At 39.3% G+C, this 24,161-nt stretch overlaps 2 protein-coding genes and 1 pseudogene across 2 annotated transcripts; all 3 read left to right on the forward strand.

The window, feature by feature from the left end:
• The first annotated feature begins 409 nt into the window (after window positions 1–409).
• Window positions 410–5,309, forward strand: LOC146623262 (NKG2-D type II integral membrane protein-like). Its single transcript, XM_085365841.1, has 7 exons — window positions 410–639; window positions 1,219–1,308; window positions 3,652–3,769; window positions 4,355–4,581; window positions 4,667–4,830; window positions 4,958–5,070; window positions 5,183–5,309. Exons 1-7 carry the CDS (start codon window positions 576–578, stop codon window positions 5,307–5,309), a joined length of 903 nt encoding a protein of 300 aa, XP_085221967.1. The 5' UTR covers window positions 410–575.
• Window positions 5,310–7,901: 2,592 nt separating this feature from the next.
• On the forward strand, window positions 7,902–18,056 carry LOC146623263 (uncharacterized; annotated as a pseudogene).
• On the forward strand, window positions 11,995–14,726 carry LOC146623264 (putative C-type lectin domain family 20 member A). Its single transcript, XM_085365844.1, has 5 exons — window positions 11,995–12,031; window positions 12,551–12,910; window positions 12,998–13,324; window positions 14,092–14,192; window positions 14,589–14,726. Exons 1-5 carry the CDS (start codon window positions 11,995–11,997, stop codon window positions 14,724–14,726), a joined length of 963 nt encoding a protein of 320 aa, XP_085221970.1.
• Window positions 18,057–24,161: the final 6,105 nt, after the last annotated feature.

The following is a 24,161-nucleotide window of genomic DNA, read 5'->3' on the forward strand; positions in this document are numbered from 1 at the left end:
TTTTCAATATCCAAGTGTCTTGTATGATGACACTCACACACAGTCACACTCAAGCGGATGCATTGGGGGAAATTTGGAGATCAGTATCATGCCCAACATCCAGAATGGAGAAGACGGGGGGTCAATTTAACTTTCTCCAATGAGCTACCACAGCTGCCCCAGTACACCACATAGTGTATCTAGTAGAATTTCTGGTGACTCATGTGGTCTATCCTGAGATAATCCCAGTCCCTAAAGTGATAATGTCTTTATTTGAACGGTTATTATATAACATGCTATTTTTTGACTCTAACATATTTTTGATGGTGTTGTGACTCTGCTTTGCATATATTGTTATAGAAATCACTTTCCAGTATGTACACTGCCTCCAGTATATTTTCACAACTTTGAGGTTTATACTGATCATGACATGCATGCAAATTATTTTCACACCCATAAGGAGAAGTTGACAATAGAAACAGACATGACACGTCAGAAGATTCAACCTTGTCTCTTATTTTGGTTCCCTGTGGCTCTTATAAAGGGCTATTTCTCTGTCTAGAAGTTACACGAAGCTCAACGGAAAGTCTGCAAGGATGGCAGAGGAGGAAGTTAGCTATGCCACAGTCAAATTCAAAAAAAAGAAACCTTCAACAAAAGGTAAGTTTTTCCAATGCACTGCATCAAAAATATATTCTAAGCTACTTATGATGAATAAAATTGCAAATTTACTTAATGTTGATTTGTTTTAAACAGTTTTCTGCCGTAACAATGACTAGAAAAAATATCAGTAGAAATCAGCAAATAAGATCTTGAGCTAAGTAGGATTTTTACACTGATATTTTAAGACCTTGGTGCCTGAACCACTTCAACTAGTGGCTTGGGGATCTGACTTGAATGTGTCCTAGATGCCTCTTAGGTGAGGTGTTTCTGGCATGAAACTCTGTGACAGACACAGAAAACACTGGAGAGTTTACGTCTCAGCTTGCTTGGAACATCCTGTTTTTTTCCACCAAAAGGAATGGAGGAGGTGGCTGAGAGAGAGGTCTGTCCATCTCTGCTTGGACAGCTCCCAGCACAACCCCAGTTAAGACACTGAATTGTGTCAACACTGAACAAATAGCTGTCCAAAATAATTAAATAAGCATTTGCATGAAAGCAAACATCCAATATTTCAATACAATAAGGTTTAGAAAGCCTTGTTATATGATATCTTATGAATGCCAATCAACCTTTCAGTTAAAAAGGAGGAAACGGTTTATGATGAAGTGGAGGTGAAAATGAGCAAAGGAGCAAATGAAGCAAAGGAACAAACTCCGGACACAAACGGTGAGTTGAAAAAAGAAAACACAAATCCACCGTAAATAAATGTCCAATACAGTGAAAATGTCTAAAACTGTCAGTACAAGAAGGTGTGACGACGAGTACTGATGAGTTTGGGTGTCTTTCAAACTGGAGCATTTCCCTAACAGGGATTTAATGAAGAGACATGAAGTATCCTGAGTTTTACAATTAGATTCAAACAGTGGACGTTCTTCTCTTACAATCATTTTTACCAAGGTTTTTGAAGGACAAGTGGTATTTAACAGTTTAATAATAAAATGATTTTATCATTCATGCTCATAGTTAGGAGATCCTCCTTATAAGGTTTACGTTCCAAAAGATGGAGAACAGCATGAGTTACATTGTGTAAACGTGCATTTCAAAGCTGATATGTGGCTTCAGCTGTTCCAGACACTCAAATGAAGTGCTTCCTGTTTTTTAACTAACCGCTGTGTTTAAAATACCATCATTTGAGACAGCGAGACAAAAAGGAAATGTTGGACTTATAAATAGCAACTTTGAATAATCAATTAACCAATAAGCAAATAGATAAAACAATATATTTCTGTTATTTAGATTTTTATGCCAGACAAGAAGAACGTTTACTTCAGTTTCATTGCCCTACATGAATAAAATAAGTATTTCAATGTTACAATATTTGTTTTAAAGTGGACATGAGACACCCTTCTCTCTAAAGAAAAAAAAACGATCATAGATTTAGCACTGTCTACAAATCTGGATTCAACAAATAAGTGTTTAAAGATTTTAGAGCATGTTTAGCGCCATCTTGTGCCAGCATAGAACATGATGTCACTGGGTTGGTTGCTGGAAAGTTGTGTCAGCAGGGTTCATAATTCACGGCTGTCACGTGGGTTATCAGGATGTATACTAGTTTCCAGAAGAGCTCCGCAAGCATGTGTGAATAAAAAATGACAAAACTGCATCTTTGGTCATTAGTTTTCAAAAATACATTGAGCTACAATAGTTTATATATCATAGTGAGGTATGTGTATTTCAATCTTTGTACATTCATAAGTCATATATTCAAAGGTTTGTTTTAACTGCTAGCCTCTTACATGTTTTTTTTAAGTTTCCACTTTGGATTTCCACTTTAACAGAATAAATATTTTGTCATTTAAGGCACTTTTAAAGATCTCTAGAAAGGACAGAATGAGAGTGACAGGTGACTGTCAATGATGACAGAATAATGTTTCATTGCACTAGCATGAGGGTAAACGCATCTTCTTGGTAAACACATTACACATACAGTAACAATAATAATAAACTGTCTTGTTTTTGCGTAACAGTGGCAGAAATTTCTCTTTCTCACATGTTAAGAAATCTGCTAAATTAGAAGAAATCCAAACATTCTCTTGTTTCGTATTATAGTACAACACGTTACTGGTTAATTTCACAGTGTCAGCTAACTAGTGGCCAATAACTCAGCAGAAAACAAGGACACTAGAACTAAAACTATTTATGATGGTTGCTCCCAACCCTGTCTGCAATGAGCTTTATGTTAAAAACAAAAGAAAACAAAGCTCCATCTCTTAAGAAGTAGTTTTTAGTTGTCTGCTAGTTAGCGATTAGCACCTTATTTATGCAATAAAGTGTTCGCTCTTTCCCAAAACACATGTAGACAGTTTATGGCAGAACTGATTACCATATGCGCATCACACCATAAATGTAACTAAGTTTCTCACTGAAGTGTGATCGGGAATCCTAACATCCATCAGCATGTCCACTGGGAAAAGATTGCCTACAAGATTGATTGCCACACTTTTTGGAAACCTTAATTTCTTATTTAGATTTAGGAATCGTTAGCTCACATTATCTCACTGAGCATATTTCTTAACAATAGAAGTGAGAAAAAGCGAAGTTCGATTGTAAACACTGGGGGTTTTTTTTCATGCTGACATGCTGTCAGGACTTCCAATCATGTTCGACATAAAACATGCCAGGGGCTGCCACAAAGAGTTTTTTTAAGACAATTTTTTTTGTTTGTTTGTTTTAGTGTCCTTGTTTTCTACTGAAATATCACTTCTGTCACTAGTTAACTAAGATAAACTAATGTAAGTCTATTAACAACAGCCAAGCAGCGCGGTGATGTCACGCTCTGCACTGGCACAAGATCCCGCTAAACATGTTCTTAAAATCTCTAACTTCAAACAGTTATTTCTTGTCAGTTATTTCTTTGGCTTCACAGACACTGTTACATCTATTATAATTTTTTACATATGGGCTCCATGGTGTAAATAAGCTCCAATAAATGTGTTTCATGTCCACTTTTAAACTATTTGACATTTTTATCAAGTCTTCACTAACTCAAGACTATAAATATTTTGCCAGACAAGACATCAGACAGAACTATGAGCAGACATGGCCACTATAAACAGTTGGCTTGTTGTTTGGGAATCATTTGTGTCATGTTGGTGTTGGGCATCATAGCAGTCACTGTCTACCGTAAGTATGAAAAAGATCATTTCATGTATAAAAGATGTGTTTATTATCATTATTAGGAGTAGTAGTATTATTGTTGTTGTTGTTGTTGTTATACAAATTCCACATTTCTTGATCAGGACAATTTCAGCTATGATTTTTGAAATGTTTTGTTACTCATATAACTGGTTTATTTTTAGAGGCAACCTCTAACAACGATATTTTGACAGACACTTAGAAAATATTCTTTAACAACAATGAATGAGGCCAAAGTGGATTTGAAGACAATCTACAAGGAATCCAGAGTACAAATACAGAGACAAATCTGAAAAGCACAAAGATAGCTATTAATGCCCAAAAATTGGGAAACCTGAATTAGAACAGACAGAAGATGTTTTGAACAGTGATAAAATTACAGAAACAAAATGGAAAAAGAAATAAAACAACATAATGGAATTTCTTTAGGGGCTTTAATAATAAGTTTGCACATTATTAACTGACAATTACTGAACTCGCCTGAAGCGGTTAGAAGAAAACCAAACAGCTAACTGTTGCCAATCACAAACTGAGATCTATACTGCAAACTCAGCTCAGACACTGAAGACTTGAGGAGGAACCAAACCAACCTCATTCTCCAGATTCACAACCTGACACGAGACTCTACTCTCTTGGAAAAACAACTTGCAGAAAACCAGGAGCTCAAAAAGAAAAATGAGGAGCTGGAGACAGAAAAGAAAAACCTAACAGAAATAATACAACAGATGACGACACCATGGAATGAGCTCAATGTTAGTCGAGCTCAGTGGAGCATTGATGCCTACTGTCCCAAAGAAAAAAATAGTATGTTCCAAATATATTTGTACAAAATTACCTAATTTAACATAGATATGCACTGATGTTTATTAACTGAGCTCTATCCTTGCAGAACGAACATGTAAGCCTTGTCAGAATGGATGGGATCATGTTGAGTCCAGCTGCTATGCAGTTAATGATGCTAAACGTGAAGAATGGAAAACCTGGGAAGAAGCTCGAGAAAACTGCAGAGGAAAGAGTTCAGATTTACCTGTTGTTATTAATGAAGAAGAAAAGGTACTGAGAAAACTGTGGGACACTTTATTACAGACTTCATGAAAATAAAAATATAATTTCTTTAGATTGAAAGCTTTCTTAGAGCAAATTGTTTAAATAACTCTGACAACTTTCTCTCTGTCCTCAGAAAACTGTCAGTAAAAAGAGTTGGAAATATGATGAAAACAAAGGATACTGGATTGGTCTGAGAGTTGAAGATGGGATATGGAAGTGGCTGGATGGAAGGAATCTGACTAATAGGTAAGACACACTTTGAATCAATAGAAATTTCAAGTATTTCCCAAATCTGTGATAAATCAATTACAGTGTACCAGTGTCCATCAGCCTTGAGCAGAATTCTTGTTTTCCTCAGCTCCTGGATCAACCAGCCTCCTTCTGATGGTCACTGTGCAATCTCTGTACAACACGAAGGATTTAAATCAGTGAGATGTGATGAGAAGAACCGATGGATCTGCAAAAAGAAAGCTTTGTCTGTTTGAATACTGCAGTAAAACTTCAGAGGACTTTTGGATAGTCTCAGTCTCAAAATATAATATTAATGATGATATTAATAACTGGTCAACAGAGGGCACTGCATTACTTCAGATCAAACAGTTGTTCCCTGAAGTATCTGCACTGAGATTTTTTCATGATTGCAATGATAGTTATTGTTGCTATGTTATATTAATGACAAATGTTTTAGTCAAGCCAAGAACAACACTGTTCAAACTGCTGTAACATGTAGAAGAAGGACAGCTGGCCTCTACATTTGGACTTTGTTAATCAGTCACAGTGTCAACATCAGCTACAGAGCAGCAGAGAAGAACAGGAAGTTCAGCTTATAATTGAAGTCTCATGTTGTGTATTTTGCATATTGTTATCATATCAGCTTCACTTTTTTTAGTGTTGTTAGTAAAGTTTTGATTTTATTCATTTACATTGATTGAAATGAAATTATGGATCCATCCTGCTTTGTATCACCAGCTCAGCCTGGTGGTGGTGCTGTAAGGGTTTGGGGGATATTTTCTTGGCACACTTTGGGTCATTTATGCCAACTGAGCATAATTAAAAATGGCACAGTCCACCTGTGTATTATTGTTGAACATGTCCATCTCTTCATACCCACAATTCTTTTGGCTGATTCCAGCCAGATAAAACACTATGTGAGTTCACTATAGTCAAACTGCCTCCACAGTCACCAGATTTCAGTCCAGTATCAACCTTTCAAAAAGATTTTGAAAATATGTTTTTTTATTTGGAATTTGAAAAAGCTTTTATAAATGAGTTAAATGTCAAATGTTTTTATTCAGAGGTTAATCTTTTTAATCAATTTTTGATTTAAGTATTTATTCATGGATGAAAAATTCATTTTGAAATATTGATTTATAAATAGTGTTTTTATTCAAAATTAAATTATTAAAAAAATAACTTACTTTATTACTGTTTAAATAAATAGAAACATTTAGAACCCATTCATAAATGAATTTACAGATGCACATTATATTACACAATATTATTATTTCGCACAGGAGTCTTTATTTCTCTTGTGGTCCTACATAAAAATAGCACAAAGTATGTGGAAGTAGTCAAAGGCCAAAAAATGTGCGGAGCACTATTTCGTGAATGCTAGCTTGAATTTACATTTAAATGCTGTGTAACATTCACACAATGATGTTCCTGTTTCTCTTTATTATTCTAGTTGCTTCTGCATGTTTGTGTGGCTTTTAACCGCTTCCACATACTTTGTGCTAATTTCATGAAGGACCACAAGAGTCTCGCACATCAAAATAAAGAATCCTGCGCTTCACAGCATTAACACAGCTAAATCTAAAGTTGACTAAGCTGACTAAAGTTATCATGTTTTTAATGGTGAGAGCTGCTCCACATGGTTTAAAAAGTGTCTTATTTGCCTTGACACATCTATTCTCTTCCCCACAAGCATCAACATTTTGTCATTTTTTTCATGAAAAACAGGGAGCATGGAAGTTGGTTTCCTTATTTTGAGGCTTAGTTTGAACTTAAGCAGGTTGTCTTGACTCTATATACATGCCTAAATGCAATGAGTTGATGCCTTGTGGTTGGCTCATTAGTTCTGTGTGGTGTGGGGAATTCACATCATGGATTTCCAGCTGGCAAATCTGCAGCAAGTGTAAGATGTTATCATAATAATAATAATCTCAGGAATATTTCTTGGACCTTGTTGAAGAATTAAGGGAGTTATAAAGGCAAAGCCAATGTCATCTCAGTACAAGCATCGCGTGCCTAATAAAGTGTCCAGTGAGTGTATATGACAAAAGCAGAGGTTAGTTAGAAGAGACAGAGTTACACTGGTGAAGCAGCAGTTTATTATCATGCTCTGTGGTATTTCTCAGTGTACAAGTCACAAGAAGTGTCTAGTCACTGGTACATAAGAACACCCTGTCTTCAGTTTGAAGCCATATATGGAATCATCTTACATTCTCAGGCAAGAGCAGAAGCTGGTATAAGACAGACTGGGCACTGAGGAAGTTTATTATGATGCTCTGTGGTATTTCTCAGTGTACAAGCCACAAGAAGTGTGTCTAGTGACTTGTAGATAAGAACACCCCGTCTTCAGTGTGAAGCCATAAAAGAATGTAAGATTCAACACATCTCACATCCTCACGCAAAAGCAGAAGCTTATTGCTATTATGATAATTATTATGTTCTATTGTTTAAACACAGTGCTATTGCTCAGTGTACAAGTCCCAAAAAACTAAGCAAAGTCTGCATCTCTATGTGATTACTGTTTCAAGTCATGTTGGTTTAGGTGATGTTTTCTTCAGTAATAGTAAACAGTAAAAAAAGACAGTAAGCAAATCCAGTGGGTCAGATACTGAGATATGTGCTGCCACATCAAAGGCAAACTTTCCCTGTACAATCTAAGGCGAAGTTCCAGAGAAAAAATAAATTTTTAAAAAGAGCTATGATGTCTCAAACTAGATTTAAGATTCTGAATTCTGTCAACATTGAGCAAAAACATTTTGTTCATTCAAAATGACCCAAAGTCTACAAAAATTGGTTATTTGAAAACTACTTAACTCCATTTACCCTTTAAACTCTCAGTAAAACAGGACAAGGAAGCTGCACATGAAGAAATGAAGGTTGAAAATAAAGCAACTGAACAAACTCCTGATACAAATGGTGAGTTGTATAATAAAAAAAAAAAAAAACTACAACTACAAAAATAAAAAAAAAATTACTCTGTGTTAACACAACTGGAAGCAGGGATGGGAATCGAGAACTGGTTCCCAGTAGTCCAATTCCCCGGGATTGTTAGTCTGCCTGCCCATCAATCACGCTTATCGGTTCTTCTGCTCTTGATACAATCAGCTGATATTACTTTGTGCATCGTATGAAAAGCATGAGATCCACTATTATTGGAGTTTATTCAGATTGTGGGCTTTGTATGAGTTTAGGCCAGAAACATAGAACTAAACCAGCAGGAAATGTGGTTGTAGGGAGGAGGGTGACATTCTAGTCAGTCTTTAGTAAGCCCCAGTCAACATGAGTGTAACACTCGTTACCAGAACCCTGGCATGACACACACTCAGAGACCGTTGGATGAGTTTGAGTGCACTTTTATTAACAGTGTTGAGAGCTGGAGGCTCTGTGGAATCTGTAGCTTCAGCTCAGCTCTTGTATGCTTCTGCTCCACCAGCCCTCGGCAGCTACTAGAAATATGGAAGTCTTGGTTAGCATGATGAAAATCAGCTGTGCCAGCCGGCCTTGCTTGGCACTGTCCCGTGAACCCACATCTCCACCCTCCCTCCAGGATAGCCTCAAACCACACCCTCCTACAACAAGGCATTATTTCATACCAAGACCTTTATTTTGTGAAAGACAGATACGATTTGTAAATCTAAAATTAAAGCTCTCAGTTGACCCAAGCAATTTAAACCTAAAAGAATAATGTTAAAACATTTTATTTTAATTAAGGAAACACAGTTCTTCAATACAAAACATGACAAAATTCTCTCCCCTCCCGGTTACAGAAAGAAAGAAAGAAAGAAAGAAAGAAAGAAAGAAAGAAAGAAAGAAAGAAAGAAAGAAAGAAAGAAAGAAAGAAAGATTTTTTTGATTTTTAAAAACACATTTATTACCAATAAATAAACATTAAGACATCACAAGTTTTGTCACAGGGGAAAAAAACAAAAAAACAAAACTGTCACATGAACATAGGGCTGAATTACAAATGGCCATCTATAACAGAACACACCACATTCTTAAAACACCACTGAGAAGAAAAATATGTTAAATTATCCATCAATGAGTAAAACTGAAACTCTGCTTTAACTCTATATTTAACCAGCAAAATGAAAATAGTTTAAACCCTCTTCTTTGAAATATTATCAATTAGGGCAGGGCGATATGGCCAAAAATATATATCACGATATATATTTGAAAATTTGCGATAACGATATAACTGACGATATAATTTCTGCGAAACAAAATACAACTCTACAACTTTACTAGCGCAGAAAACCCCCATCCATTTATTTTCACTTAAACAAGCAGCTGTTTTTATGTGCATTAAACCTATATAAAAATGTAACAGTGCAAATGCAAATTCCTTGCTGAAAGTTTAACTTCTTAAGTCCCAACGCCCCCTGATACGGGGGCAAAAGGCAGGAGATCAGGTAGGCTTGGGGCTTAAGAGGTTAACCAAAAGGCATTTCCAGTAGAAATGGGCTGACATATCCTGAGCATAACCATGTATAATATCCACTGAAGTTAAAAAGAGGTGCTTTGCAATATTACACTGCAGTGTGCCAAATAAAAAAGTCAAATGTGTATTTTTCGGACCATAAATTGCACATAAGGCACATTAAGCGAAACAAAGCAGTCAGATAAATCAAACTTTGTTCAACTCATTCTTCTTGCTTCCTCCACTTCCGTACTTTTGATTCATTAATGCTGTTTTCTATCACAGCTGCTCTATTCCCATGTTGTTGCAGTATAGTATAGTTTAATGCTCTCATATCTTCAGCATCTTAAGTAGATTATACTGCACAGTTTTCTCATCAATAAAAGAATATTTACTGCATCAGTTTGTCTTCATTTCATCTGAAACACACAAGGATCAAATCTTTGACTTTATGTTTGGGATATTTTCCTTAAATATAACTAAAGCTTTCACACAGGGTCATAAATGATATGAAATAGAAATAAATACCTTGAATTTTGACTGAAATGTCATATTTGATTCCACCACTGAGCTTTCTTTTTCCAAAAATGGTGTGTATATAGTAAAATATCAATAATGTCACTCCTGTTACATTTGTACCATCAAACTGAAATGAGACTAGTGTCAGCAGCTCCACTAGCAAACTGTTTTACAAGCTAAACTTAGCATCATTGTTGTCTAAAGGGACTCAGCGCATGGCTGTAATGTTCTCCCATCACACGGAGCTGAAACGACAGTTTTCACATAGAAAACAGTTTAACTAAGAACTGGGTACTTTTCTGTTGAATCGTTTTCATGATGTTCGTTTGTCGGCTGCGCTCAGACAGGATGGAAATAAAGGTTTAAAAAGACCTCGAGTCCTTTTTCATGTACTCGTGGTGGCTGCAATTACTCAAACCTTCAAAACACAAAACTAAAATGTTGCCAACTGATTTGGTAAAGAGAATTATCCAAAGCAGACTTCAGGTTTACGATCATTTATGATATTCTCTTGATCTTACAAATAATCATGTATGAGTCCGAGTGCTCTGTCATGTGGATAGTAAACTTTTCCAAGTCCTAACAAGAAGAAAATCTAAAAGTTTCCATCGAATGAAACAAAAAACTGAAAATAAATAGAGGAGCGCTCTCTCCTTCCTATGCACCACCAGCGTCGAGCATACCTGTCCCGTGTGACCACTGGGACAGGTATGTCTCGTATCAACATCATCACCTGCAGCACATCCAATTATAATATTTAAAAAGTTTATCTTTTCTTTTAAATTCCTTGGTATTTATTTGTGAAGCACTTTGTGATCTTCACATTGTGAGGCGCTACATAAACAACATTTACTTACTTTCAGTGAAATTTAGTGGTGACTTTAAAATCATTTTATTTGTCTCGAGCCTCCATCTTTGGAAGTGGTGCTGTGTGAGACTGAAAGTTTTAGAGGAGATGCACTAAAACTGTAATATCATTTTAAAAAAAAAACACGCTGAAGCTAAACAAACAAAGAATAAAATAAAAACTATTTGTTCTCTATGATTGGAACTGACATGTGAAATGTGTCAGGTTGCGTCTTCATCATCACTGATTTGTTTGGAGGAGTCAAGCTTGAACCCTCTTTTGTTTGAATTATAATAATTACAACATTATTCAAATAACACTGAAGTGGTCAGGCAGAGAATCAGTGCTGTATCCATGCAAACACATGCACAGCAAGCAAACTCGCGAACCTCGGCTTTGGATTCAAATGAAGACACAAACATTTCCAAGTGCGTCCATCTTTGCTGATGATGCAGCAGACACGCTGAACTCCAGTCAGGAGGAGAAGCATGTTCTTCCACTCACAGACTGAAGCCTGAAACCAAACGGCCCGTTTCCTGTGTTTAACCTCAGTCCTAGTCTCATGATTCGACCCCTGTGACATTGTTTAGCTCCAATTCACAGCCCGTTCTGCCAGACGTTAGTCTGTTTGCATCTGTAATAACTTTGAATAAGTCATCTTCAGTTAAATGACTCTGAGCATCTTTAAACAAATGCACTTTAATGAACACTGGGCTGCTTTCTAAAACCACTTTTACAAGGTCTCTGATAGATGTGGGAGGAGGAGCGAGGATGACATATATATCAGATGAAGAGTTCTGACTGTGTCACAGCTTAACAGACGTCTCATCGAGTCAGGTATGTTATGCATATGTTTGTTTTGGTTTAATAATCTCACACAATCTCTGATAATCTCACACATTCATTATCTGGTATTCTAATAAACAAAATGATGATAATTGAATAAAGACAACACTTTTTAAAGTTGAACGTTTCAAATGTTAAATATGTTTGATAGTTTTGTTTGAATCATTAGATTAGGATAGAAATGGAGTGAATGACAGAGACATCTGCCTCTTTGTTGATGCTGGTTTAAGTGTTATGATTAATAATGATAGAGCAGCTGCAGATGAGATTCATGAGGACATTCTTCACAATTTTTCAGCTCTCAGCCATGAAGGGGTGTGGACTGATCCTCCTGCTGCTCTCAGGTCTGTAAACTCATCTCAGTCGCCTCATTTATAGTTTGAATAAAACTTCATATCAGAAAATCAATGAAAGCACAAACTGAACTGCTCCATAGTGATTATTTTAAAGGTGTCTGTAAACAAGCTTCAAGCAGTCACAGAAACACTCGTACAATCTCCAAAGATCTTTGTCATGTCAACTAAACTTCTAAAGGTTTCTTTGGGTCCAGTTAAGTTTGATTGACAGTTTAATAGTCGGTAGTTTGTAACAGTTTGTATGAAGTGAAGTAAAAGAGTAAAAAAAGAAAGACAGCAGCTTTTTAACCTGATGTGTGAGTTTTGCCCTGGAGCAGGAAACCAGTGTGTAGGTGTCCACAGGCATTGTAAAACACATTTTAACCAGTATACGAGTTACAGATCCTTTGAAGGACACATATATTAACAGACCACAACACTGTTCAAATCTCTGTAAATTCTCCTGACGAGTAAAATCGAGCTGAGATGAGTCTGTGACCGCGCTGACTTACTCGTGTCCTCTCTCAGGTTACGTGATGGTCTGCCATTTTCAGTCTGATCAGTTAGTCAGACAGCTCCACCTCGTTGACCTGCAGAAGTCATGGAACGACGCTCAGCAATACTGCAGAGATGAGTACATTGACCTCGCCATCGTTAACAGCTCAGCTCTCATCCAGGAAGCCCAGAAATGGGCGGGGAGCACAGAGGTGTGGATTGGACTCTCCAAGAGCGGCTGGAAATGGTCTCGCCTCGGTCCAGTTCAGTCATCCTGGTTTCATTCCTGGTCCCCAGGACAGCCAGGGACTGGGGAGTGTGTTACAATATCTAGTGATGGATCATGGTCCACAAGACAATGCTCAGAACAACATAGCTTTTTCTGCTATACTGGTGAGTGTTTTGGACTTTGGAACCAGGGTTTGACAAACTGAACATTTGAGCTGCAGGTCTGAATCCGTCTGATCTTTTGTCTTTCAGAGACGGGTAGCAAGTTCATCCTGGTGCCGACCTTGATGACCTGGCCTGATGCTCAGTCTTACTGCAGACAGACATACATAGACCTGAGCAGCATGATGGAGTCAAGTGTAAACACCATGTTCGCTAACCTGTTGACACCTTCTAATCAGGCCTGGATTGGACTGTATAGAAATTACTGGACGTGGTCAAACTCGAGCACAGCCTCAAACCTGCCGTGGGCGCCCGGGCAGCCTGATGACACTCAAAACTGTGCCACAATAGATGCATCAAAAGGCTCCTTCTACAGTCATAATTGTAATGAACAACGCCCCTTCCTCTGCTCCAGAGGTGAGTCTGTCCTCTGTGTTTCTGCACGGTCTGGTCCTCCTGGGCTCATCTGGACACTCTTGGCACAACACTGTCGATCCTTTGGGTGGCGCTGTCATTTGATGTTCGCTCTCTCTGTGGTAGAGTATCACTTCCTGTTCCTGTTCCAACACAGGAACAGGAAGTAGTAGTTGAGTAGCTTATCTGCATACCAATTTAATTAAAAACCTTTAGATAACTTCTGTTTTCATAGTATAATCTTCATGTGCAGCATGGCCTCTTCACCTGTCCCTCGTGCACTTTCCTGCTCGTTGTGTCAGATGTTTAGTTACTCCTCGGCCTCCTTTAGCAGTAGTGATACTTGTAACATATGTAGCATATTTGCAGCTCTGGAGGCCAGGATTACTGAATTGGAGACTCGGCTTCGCACCCTTGAGTCACCCGTAGCTAGCCAGGCCCCTGTAGTTGGTGCAGCTGAAGATAGTGTAGGCCCCGCTGGCTGTTCCCCGGCAGACCCTAAGCAGCTCGGGAAAGAGAGCGGCTGGGTGACAGTGAGGAGGAAGCATAGTCTTAAACAGAAGTTCCAGGTACACCACCAACCTGTTTTTCCTTCCCACTGTTGCCAAAGTGCTTGCTCATACAGGGTCATTTGATTTCTTGTTTTTTTCTCTATATGTATTATTGTAGGGTCTACCTTACCGTTTAAAACGCCTTGCGGCGGCTGTTGTTGTGATTTGGCGCTGTATATATAAAATTGAATTGAAATTCGGCCTTTTCTTTCTCTGCAGATGTCAAATCTTCCCGAGCCTTGAGGTCAGTGAAGGTTCAGCTGAGAGCAGGATCTGCAGACCTGAACGACCCCACAGTGCAAGAATCCATCCTGCAGCAGGTCAGAGGACACACAGGCCCCGATACAAGGAACAGACTGCTATGACTACTGTGAAATGATAGAGAGCAGTTAGTCTGTGCAGTCCAGGTTCAGGGAAACGTGACAGCACACAGCTGCAGACATACGGGGCTCATTTAATGGAATCCCATCGATTTTTGTTATTTAACCTTTTTTCATTCTTAACTTGAAGAAGTCATTTAATTTCAGATTACTGTGAGGAGACGAAGTGACCCAATGACAGGCAATGAGGCCTAATAACAAACTTCAGTTTCATCCCCAGCCAGTTCATTTAGTACATTTCCCCCAGAAACAGCACGAACAATGTTTTCTGCTCACTACGGAAACAACGGCTGATTAATGAGGAGCTTCTTTTAATGTGTGAAAACTGTGTTTCAGGTGAGGGAGAAGCTGCTGGAGCAAGGGATCAGAGAAGAGGTGAAGCTGAGGTGGAAGGTGCAGCCTGATGGGAAGATTTTCCACAGAGAGGAGGAGACAGCCGGTTACTGTGAGAAGGAAGAGTGTGGGTCGGTTTAGTCTGAACGTTATTGGCTGATGTTCCTCAGATGATCTGCTGTGTAATTCAACTAATTTCCATCTCTATACTCTGACTGCTGGACTATAATAGCGTAGCTTTGCATGACTGATAGTTGGAAATAATCCTTATTTATCCTAAGCTCAGATCAAAGAGTGTCTGATGAGCTGTTTTATGCCTCTTTGTTTCTTCTGATTGGTGAAGCTAAAGTTTGCAGGTGAGCAGGTCATATTTTTGTTCATCTCTGTTCCTGGACTTTGTAAAGCAATTCTTACCAAAGGCCATTTGTGGACAGAGCATTTAAAATAGAAATGTACCCAAGGAAAGTAACTAAATGTTTAAAACTGTGTAACCTTTGACTGAAAATAAATAAAAATATTATACAATGGAATACAAGTTTTTGACCATGTTTCTGAATTTTAGGGCTTTTCAAACAACATTTTTAAGATGTAATATCTCCCACAAAGATACAAAACACAGAAATGACAAAAGTTGTCATTGACCCTGAGTTTTTTGCCTGAGTTTGGAGTTTTTGTGTTTACATTTTTGCCTTTTTCTGTACATATAATGTTCTGAGTTTTGGGGGACTATATTACATTTAACAAGGTTTAGCCTTAGTTTTGCCTTTAAATTTTCTGATTTAGTTTTCTTTGTGATTATTTGATTTTGATTTTGATATACCTTTATTAGTCCCACAAGGGGAAATTTCATAAGGCTGCCGACCTAATGCACGCAATGGGGGCGCCATCTTACCCTCCGACCATACATACATTACACAAAACATCACATGGGGAAGACAGGTCAGAGAGGTATAACAATGGAAAATGCACCACATGAGGAAAGATAAGGAGAAAAAAATAACTCCCCCCAGACTGAGCTCCAACAGGGAGATCAGTTTGAGAACAGAAAAAAAACCACCTCTGCACATAGCACATGAAATAACTCTTAATACACCAAAGAAACACATGACAAGCAACAGGGGTGGGTAAAGGGTGCAGCATCGGAAGGGAATAAGCGTCAAAGGCGTTTGGAAAGGGAGGGGGGATGAGTGTGTGCATATCAGTGTATATGTATGTGTGTGCCTGTCCAGAGTTCAGCTGAGACAGTGTCCTTCGCCCTGCTAGGCTAGGTAAACAGTCTTCCAGCCAACCCAGGTGGCCTTGCATGGAATGGACTAAACAGACTAACAGACTAAACACAGTCGTTATCAGGGTGTTGTTGTTCAGCTCCAGCCTTGAGACTGCAGCTGGCACCAAAGGGGTATCCGCATGAAGTGATGGTGGTTTTTACTTTAGTGCAAACAGCTCATATGAATTTCAAAGCAGTTCTACAGTCCAACACTGGTCTCTCAATCTCCCGTTGGAGAGCCGCGAGCTTCGCCTTCGTTCTGTGATGTTGTCATTTCTTGTGCTCAAGTAGCCGATTCTGATAACTCACGGCAGTGTGCCTCCCTGAGATGTCATCCAATTTGCACCCAGAGATGTTATTCCAAGCTAGCCCTTCCGAGATGTATCCAGTCTGCAGTCAGAGGTCTTATTCTGAGTATTCACAGCAGCCGTAGCCTTTCCAAGATCTTATCTGTGCTGCACTCAATGAGCCCATTTTGAGAAACTCACGCCTCTCCCATCGTTCCAATCCCAGCGGGCAGCCTTGTGGGGGTTTGAACAGCCGGTTCCGCTTTCTTAATTCTTTGATAAGCCATGGCCAAGCCAGCTCCGATCAGCCAGAACCCTGTTACCATGGTTCCGAATAGGTAGATATCTTCAGCACTCAGGCTCACCCAAGCCCAAACTTCTCGTTAAGAAAGGGGTGTCAATTGCATTTAGGGACCAGTTGATCCAATCCATAATTCCTCTTTTAGGTTTTAGAGAACAGACTGTGAGAGAATGTTCCAGGGAAAAGTAATACAAAAAACACGAGACTAGACAAGGATATAAGAGGCTAAGCAGGGAAGCTAAGGGAGAGGAGGAGGAGGAGAGGAGAAAAGTGCGACCGCCTTCGTCAAGAGCAAGAGCATGGAAAAAAAAAATTATAGATCTGTTCTGAAGTTAAATCATTTTTTTCTGCCTCCAATATGTATTTTGTGCTTGTACATAACAGAAGAATGCTTAAATAATAAGGGATCTTTGACACATTTCATTTTATTCTCAAGAAAAATATGAATAATTTTAGTTGTTGAAATAACTTTTTTTTTTTGCTAGATAAGAAGTCGTCTTGTAATAAATCTTTTCTATCACTAGCAACATGCTGGGGAATTCTAATACTAATTATGGTCCTTCGCATCTACTGTGAGTATAACTTTAAAACTTACACGCAAAGTAGTGTGATGTTTTATATTTGATTGTGTTTTTTTAACAGTTATTGTTGCATTAATTTACATTAATTCCTTAGGGTCCTTAGGGACTAGAAAAAGCGCTATACAAATGCAGGCCATTTACCATTTAATTTATAAGAAATATGTAAATATATTCAAACCACTTAAAAATACTAACTGCTGTCCTTTGTAACCTTATAGTGTCCACAGTTTTAGAAAAACAGATCACAAACTTGACTGCAGAGACACAGATGCTCAAAATGAAAAATGGAGACAGAGAAGAAAAACCTAACAGAAATAATACAACATCATGGAGTGACTTCAATGTTAGTCGAGCTCAATGGAGCATTGATGCCTACTGTCCCAAAGAAAATAACAGTATGTTCCAAATATATTTGTACAAAATTACCTAAGTTAACATAGATATGCACTGAAGTTGTTTATTGACAGTTCTCTATTCTTGCAGACAGAAAATGTGAGCCTTGTCAGGCTGGCTGGGAATTGTCAGGCTGGTTGTTGTGATTAATGAAGAAGAAAAGGTACTGAGAAAATTGTGGGACACGTTATTACAGACTTCATGAAATAAAAATAATTTCTTTAGATTGAAAGCTTTCTTAGAGCAAATTGTTTAAATATCTCTGACAACTTTCTCTCTGTCCTCAGAAAACTGTCAATGGAAACAGTTGGAAATATGATGAAAACAAAGGATATTGGATTGGTCTGAGAGTTGAAGATGGGATATGGAAGTGGCTGGATGGAAGGGATATGACTAATAGGTAAGAGACACTTTGACTCAATATAAATTCCAAGTATTTCCCAAATCTGGAATAAATCAATTACGGTGTACCAGTGTCCATCAGCCTTGAGCAGATTTCTTGTTTTCCTCAGCTCCTGGATCGACCTGCTGTCTCCTTCTGACGGTCACTGTGCAATCTCTGTCCAAGACGAAGGATTTAAATCATTGAGCTGTAATGAGAAGAACCGATGGATCTGCAATAAGAAAGCTTTGTCTGTTTGAATACTGCAGTAAAACTTCAGAGGGCTAGTCTCAGTTTCAAATTATAATATTAATGATGATATTAATAACTGGTCAACAGCATTACTTCAAATCAAAGAGTCGTTGTGGGAAGTATTGGCATTGAGATTTTTTTAATACTATGTTTAGGACTAAAGTTTTAATCAAGCCGAGAACAACACTGTTCAAACTGCTGTAACATGTTTAATCCAGATGTGGAAGAAGGACAGCTGGCCTCTACTTTTGGACTTTGTTAATCAGTCAGTGTCAACATCAGCTACAGAGCAGGAACAACAGGACAGGGAAAGAAGGAAAAATAAGGGAACCACAGACAACTTTGATAATGCTTTGATTTATGCAGAATATATTTAGTTCAAATATTGTTTTCATCACAGTGGGATTTTCCTGGTTTCAGTGGGAAAGGTATGCAGCTCATTTAAATGCAAAGAGCTGTGAAAAGTTGTCCCATTCATAAAGTGTGTCAGTATTTTATAAGGATGTCATGTTTCTGTATCATCTCTCTCCTGTTAGAGCCTCTTACCCAAAAACCAGCCTGTTTAATGCTCTCATATCTTCAGCATCTTAAGTAGATTATACTGCACAGTTTTCTCATCGATAAAATAATATTTACTGCATCAGTTTGTCTTCATTTCATCTGAAACACACAGGGATCAAATCTTTGACTTTATGTTTGGGATATTTTACTTAAATATAACTAAAGCTTTCACACAGGGGTCATAAATACCTTGAATTTTGACTGAAATGTCATATTTGATTCCAACACTGATCTTCCTTTTTCCAAAAATGGTGTGTATATAGTAAAATATCAATAATGTCACTCCTGTTACATTTGTACCATCAAGCTGAAATGAGACTAGTGTCAGCAGCTACACTAGCAAACTGTTTCACAAGCTAAACTTAGCATCATTGTTGTCTAAGGGGACTCAGCGCATGGCTGTAATGTTCTCCCATCACACGGAGCTGAAACGACAGTTTTCACATAGAAAACAGTTTAACTAAGAACTGGGTACTTTTCTGTTGAATCGTTTTCATGATGTTTGTTTGTCGGCTGCGCTCAGACAGGATGGAAATAAAGGTTTAAAAAGAGCTCGAGTCCTTTTTCATGTACTCGTGGTGGCTGCAATTACACAAACCTTCAAAACACAAACCTAAAATGTTGCCAACTGATTTGGTAAAGAGAATTATCCAAAGCAGACTTCAGGTTTACGATCATTTATGATATTCTCTTAATCTTACACATAATCAGATATGAGTCCGAGTGCTCTGTCATGTGGATAGTAAAGTTTTCCAAGTCCTAACAAGAAGAAAATCTAAAAGTTTCCATCGAGTGAAACAAAAAACTGAAAATAAATAGAGGAGCGCTCTCTCCTTCCTATGCACCGCCGGCATCGAGCAGAACAGACCCACGCTGACACCTGGCAAAGGTGGACTTCTAAGTCAACACGGGCAACGAGCTCGCATCCGGCTGCCGTGGCAACACCGTTCACCGTGTGATCACTGGGACAGCTTTGTCTTGTATCAACATCCAATTATAATATTTAAAAGGTTTATCTTTTCTTTTAAATTCCTTGGTATTTATTTGTGAAGCACTTTGTGATCTTCACATTGTGAGGCGCTACATAAACAACATTTACTTACTTTCAGTGAAATTTAGTGGTAACTTAAAAATCATTTTATTTGTCTTGAGCCTCCATCTTTGGAAGTGGTGCTGTGTGAGACTGAAAGTTTTAGAGGAGATGCACTAAAACTGTAATATCATTTTTTTTTAAAACACGCTGAAGCTAAACAAACAAAGAATAAAATAAAAACTATTTGTTCTCGAGCTTCCTCCGAAGGGTGGCTGGCCTCTCCCTTAGAGATAGGGTGAGAAGTTCGGCCATCCGGGAGGGGCTCAGAGTAGAGCCGCTGCTGCTCCACATCGAAAGGAGCCAGCTGAGGTGGTTCGGGCATCTGACAAGGATGCCCCCTGGGCGCCTCCTGGGTGAGGTGTTCCAGGCATGTCCCACCGGGAGGAGGCCCCGGGGCAGACCCAGGACACGCTGGAGAGATTATATCTCTCGGCTGGCCTGGGAACGCCTTGGTGTTCCCCCGGATAAGCTGGAGGAGGTGGCTGGGGAGAGGGAGGTCTGGGCCTCTTTGCTTAGGCTGCTGCCCCCGCGACCCGGCCTCGGATAAAGCGGATGAAGATGGATGGATGGATGGACTATTTGTTCTCTATGATTGGAACTGACATGTGAAATGTGTCAGGTTGCGTCTTCATCATCACTGATTTGTTTGGAGGAGTCAAGCTTGAACCCTCTTTTGTTTGAATTATAATAATTACAACATTATTCAAATAACACTGAAGTGGTCAGGCAGAGAATCAGTGCTGTATCCATGCGAACACATGCACAGCAAGCAAACTCGCAAACCTCGGCTTTGGATTCAAATGAAGACACAAACATTTCCAAGTGCGTCCATCTTTGCTGATGATGCAGCAGACACGCTGAACTCCAGTCAGGAGGAGAAGCATGTTCTTCCACTCACAGAGACTGAAACCAAACGGCCCGTTTCCTGTGTTTAACCTCAGTCCTAGTTTCATGATTCGACCCCTGAGTTGTTTAGCTCCAATTCACAGCCCGTTCTGCCAGACGTTAGTCTGTTTGCATCTGTAATAACTTTGAATAAGTCATCTTCAGTTAAATGACTCTGAGCATCTTTAATCAAATGCACTTTAATGAACACTGGGCTGCTTTCTCTTCGTGTCAGGTATGTTATGCATATGTTTGTTTTGGTTTATTTGATAATCTCACACATTCATTATCTGGTATTCTAATAAACAAAATGATGATAATTGAATAAAGACAACACTTTTTAAAGTTGAACGTTTCAAATGTTAAATATGTTTGATAGTTTTGTTTGAATCATTAGATTAGGATAGAAATGGAGTGAATGACAGAGACATCTGCCTCTTTGTTGATGCTGGTTTAAGTGTTATGCTTAATAATGATAGAGCAGCTGCAGATGAGATACATGAGGACGTTCTTCACAATTTTTCAGCTCTCAGCCATGAAGGGGTGTGGACTGATCCTCCTGCTGCTCTCAGGTCTGTAAACTCATCTCAGTCGCCTCATTTATAGTTTGAATAAAACTTTTGATATCAGAAAATCAAAGAAAGCACAAACTGAACTGCTCCATAGTGATTATTTTAAAGGTGTCTGTAAACAAGCTTCAAGCAGTCACAGAAACACTCGTACAATCTCCAAAGATCTTTGTCATGTCAACTAAACCCAGAAATGGGCGGGGAGCACAGAGGTGTGGTTCCAAGAGCAGCTGGAAATGGTCTCGCCTCGGTCCACTTCAGTCATCCTGGTTTCATCCCTGCTCCCCGGGACAGCCAGGGACTGGGGAGTGTGTTACAATATCTAGTGATGGATCATGGTCCACAAGACAGTGCTCAGAACAACATAGCTTTTTCTGCTTTAATGGTGAGTGTTTTGGACTTTGGAACCAGGGTTTGACAAACTGAACATTTGAGCTGCAGGTCTGAATCCGTCTGATCTTTTGTCTTTCAGGCAAGAGTAGCATTATCATCCCGGTGCCGACCTTGATGACCTGGCCTGATGCTCAGTCTCACTGCAGACAGACATACATAGACCTGAGCAGCATGATTAATTCAAGTGTAAACACCAAGGTCGCTAACATGTTGACACCTGCTAATCAGGCCTGGATTGGACTGTATAGAAATTACTGGACGTGGTCAAACTCGAGCACAGCCTCAAACCTGCCGTGGGGGTCCGGGCACCCCGATGACACTCAAAACTGTGCCACAATAGATGCATCAACAGGCTCCTTCTACAGTCATAATTGTAATGAACAACGCCCCTTCCTCTGCTCCAGAGGTGAGTCTGTCCTCTGTGTTTCTGCACGGTCTGGTCGTCCTGGGCTCATCTGGACACTCTTGGCACAACACTGTCGATCCTTTGGGTGGCGCTGTCATTTGATGTTCGCTCTCTCTGTGGTAGAGTATCACTTCCTGTTCCTGTTCCAACACAGGAACAGGAAGTAGTAGTTGAGTAGCTTATCTGCATACCAATTTAATTAAAGACCTTTAGATAACATCTGTTTTCATAGTATAATCTTCATGTGCAGCATGGCCTCTTCACCTGTCCCTCGTGCACTTTCCTGCTCATTGTGTCAGATGTTTAGTTACTCCTCAGCCTCCTTTAGCAGTAGTGATACTTGTAACATATGTAGCATATTTGCAGCTCTGGAGGCCAGGATTACTGAATTGGAGACTCGGCTTCGCACCCCTGAGTCACCCGTAGCTAGCCAGGCCCCTGTAGCCGGTGCAGCCGAAGATAGTGTAGGCCCTAAGCAGCTGGGGAAAGAGCGCGGCTGGGTGACAGTGAGGAGGAAGCATAGTCTTAAACAGAAGTCCCAGATACACCACCAACCTGTTCATGTGTCTAACCATTTTTCCCCACTCGGCGACACACCCGCCGGGGGTCCAACTCTGGTAATTGGTGATTCTGTTTTCAGATATGTGAAGCTAGGGACACCGGCAACCATAGTCAATTGTCTTCCATCGGCCAGAGCAGGCGACATTGAGGGAAATTTAAAGCTGCTGGCAAAGGGTAAATGTAAATTCAGTAAAATCATAATTCACGTCGGCAGTAATGACACCCGGTTACTGCAGAGACACAGATGCTCAAAATGAAAAATGAGGTGCTGGAGACACAGAAGAAAAACCTAACAGAAATAATACAACAGATGTCGACATCATGGAGTGACTTCAATGTTAGTCGGGCTCAATGGAGCAACATCAGCTACAGAGCAGGAACAACAGAAAGCTCAGCTTTAGAGGACTCTCATGTTGTGTATTTAGGTTTTATGCAGATCACTGTTATTTTAGTGTTGTTATCAAAGTTTTGATTTTATTCATTTACTTCTATCTTCTTGTAATTTTATTTTTCCCCACATTAGTTTAGTTAATTTTCAAAGTAAATTTATGCTTTTTGTCTCAGTAGTTATTTCAGTATAATTAACCAAATTATTAAAAACTTTTGCCTGAAAGTCTGCTGGAATATTTATATGGTAGGCTCAGAATTTGGCATAAACAGCACGAAAATATGGATCCAACCTGCCCTGTATCAGCAGTTCAGACTGGTGGTGTCAAAATAATGGTTTGAGAGGTATATTTTCATGGCACACTTGGTGTCCTTTAATGCCAAATGAGTATTGATAAAATTAGTATTGTTGCTGACCATGCCCATCTCCTCATGGCAACAGTGCACCCATTTTTCTGATGGCTGATTCCAGCAACATAGTACATCATGTGAGTTCACTGTAGTCAAATAGCCCCCATAGTCAACAGGTCTCTATTTCAATAGAGCACTTTTGATAGAGTCTTACAAATCTGCAGTAACTGTTTGAAGGCATCATGCTAATATGGACTCAGGTGTCTCTAGATATTTATATATATATAAACTATTTCAAGTATCCTCCACATAGAATTAAGGGAGGTCTGACCATAAAAATGGCTCCAACCAGGTATTACTGTGGTGCACTTGATAAAGTGTTTTCTGAGTGTATATAAGAGCATACAAGGGGCAGAGTGAGAACTATGCCTCAGACATGTTCAAACAAATAAATAATTCCCATCAACAAATAGATATGTGTGAAAAAAAAGACTGACAATCTGGTCCCTATTGACATGAGATACGTTGTTACCACATCCTCACATCTAACAGACAATTGCATCATAACTGTCACGGCTGCCGAGGCGAGCCGTGTGGTATTGAAGGGGGAAAGGACCCAAAACGCAGGCAGTAGATGATAATGCTGGTGATGTTTTATTTACACAGTGGTGAGATGGCAAAACAGGCAAGAGGAAAGACAAAACTAAAGACCTAAACTGGGAAAGCTAAATGACAAACCTGAGAGGGTACCAGAATGGGGTGAGAGGCAGAGAGACACAGACGAGGGACAGGACACCGTGGACCACAGAGGGACAGGACACCGTGGACCACAGAGGGACAGGACACCGTGGACCACAGAGGGACAGGACACCGTGGACCACAGACTGACACGGCGTGACCACAGACT

Source organism: Diplotaxodon limnothrissa, linkage group LG11 (genome assembly GCF_057381915.1).
Source record: "Diplotaxodon limnothrissa isolate DT_005_m linkage group LG11, D_limnothrissa_male_GT1.1, whole genome shotgun sequence".
Lineage (NCBI taxonomy): Eukaryota > Metazoa > Chordata > Actinopteri > Cichliformes > Cichlidae > Diplotaxodon > Diplotaxodon limnothrissa.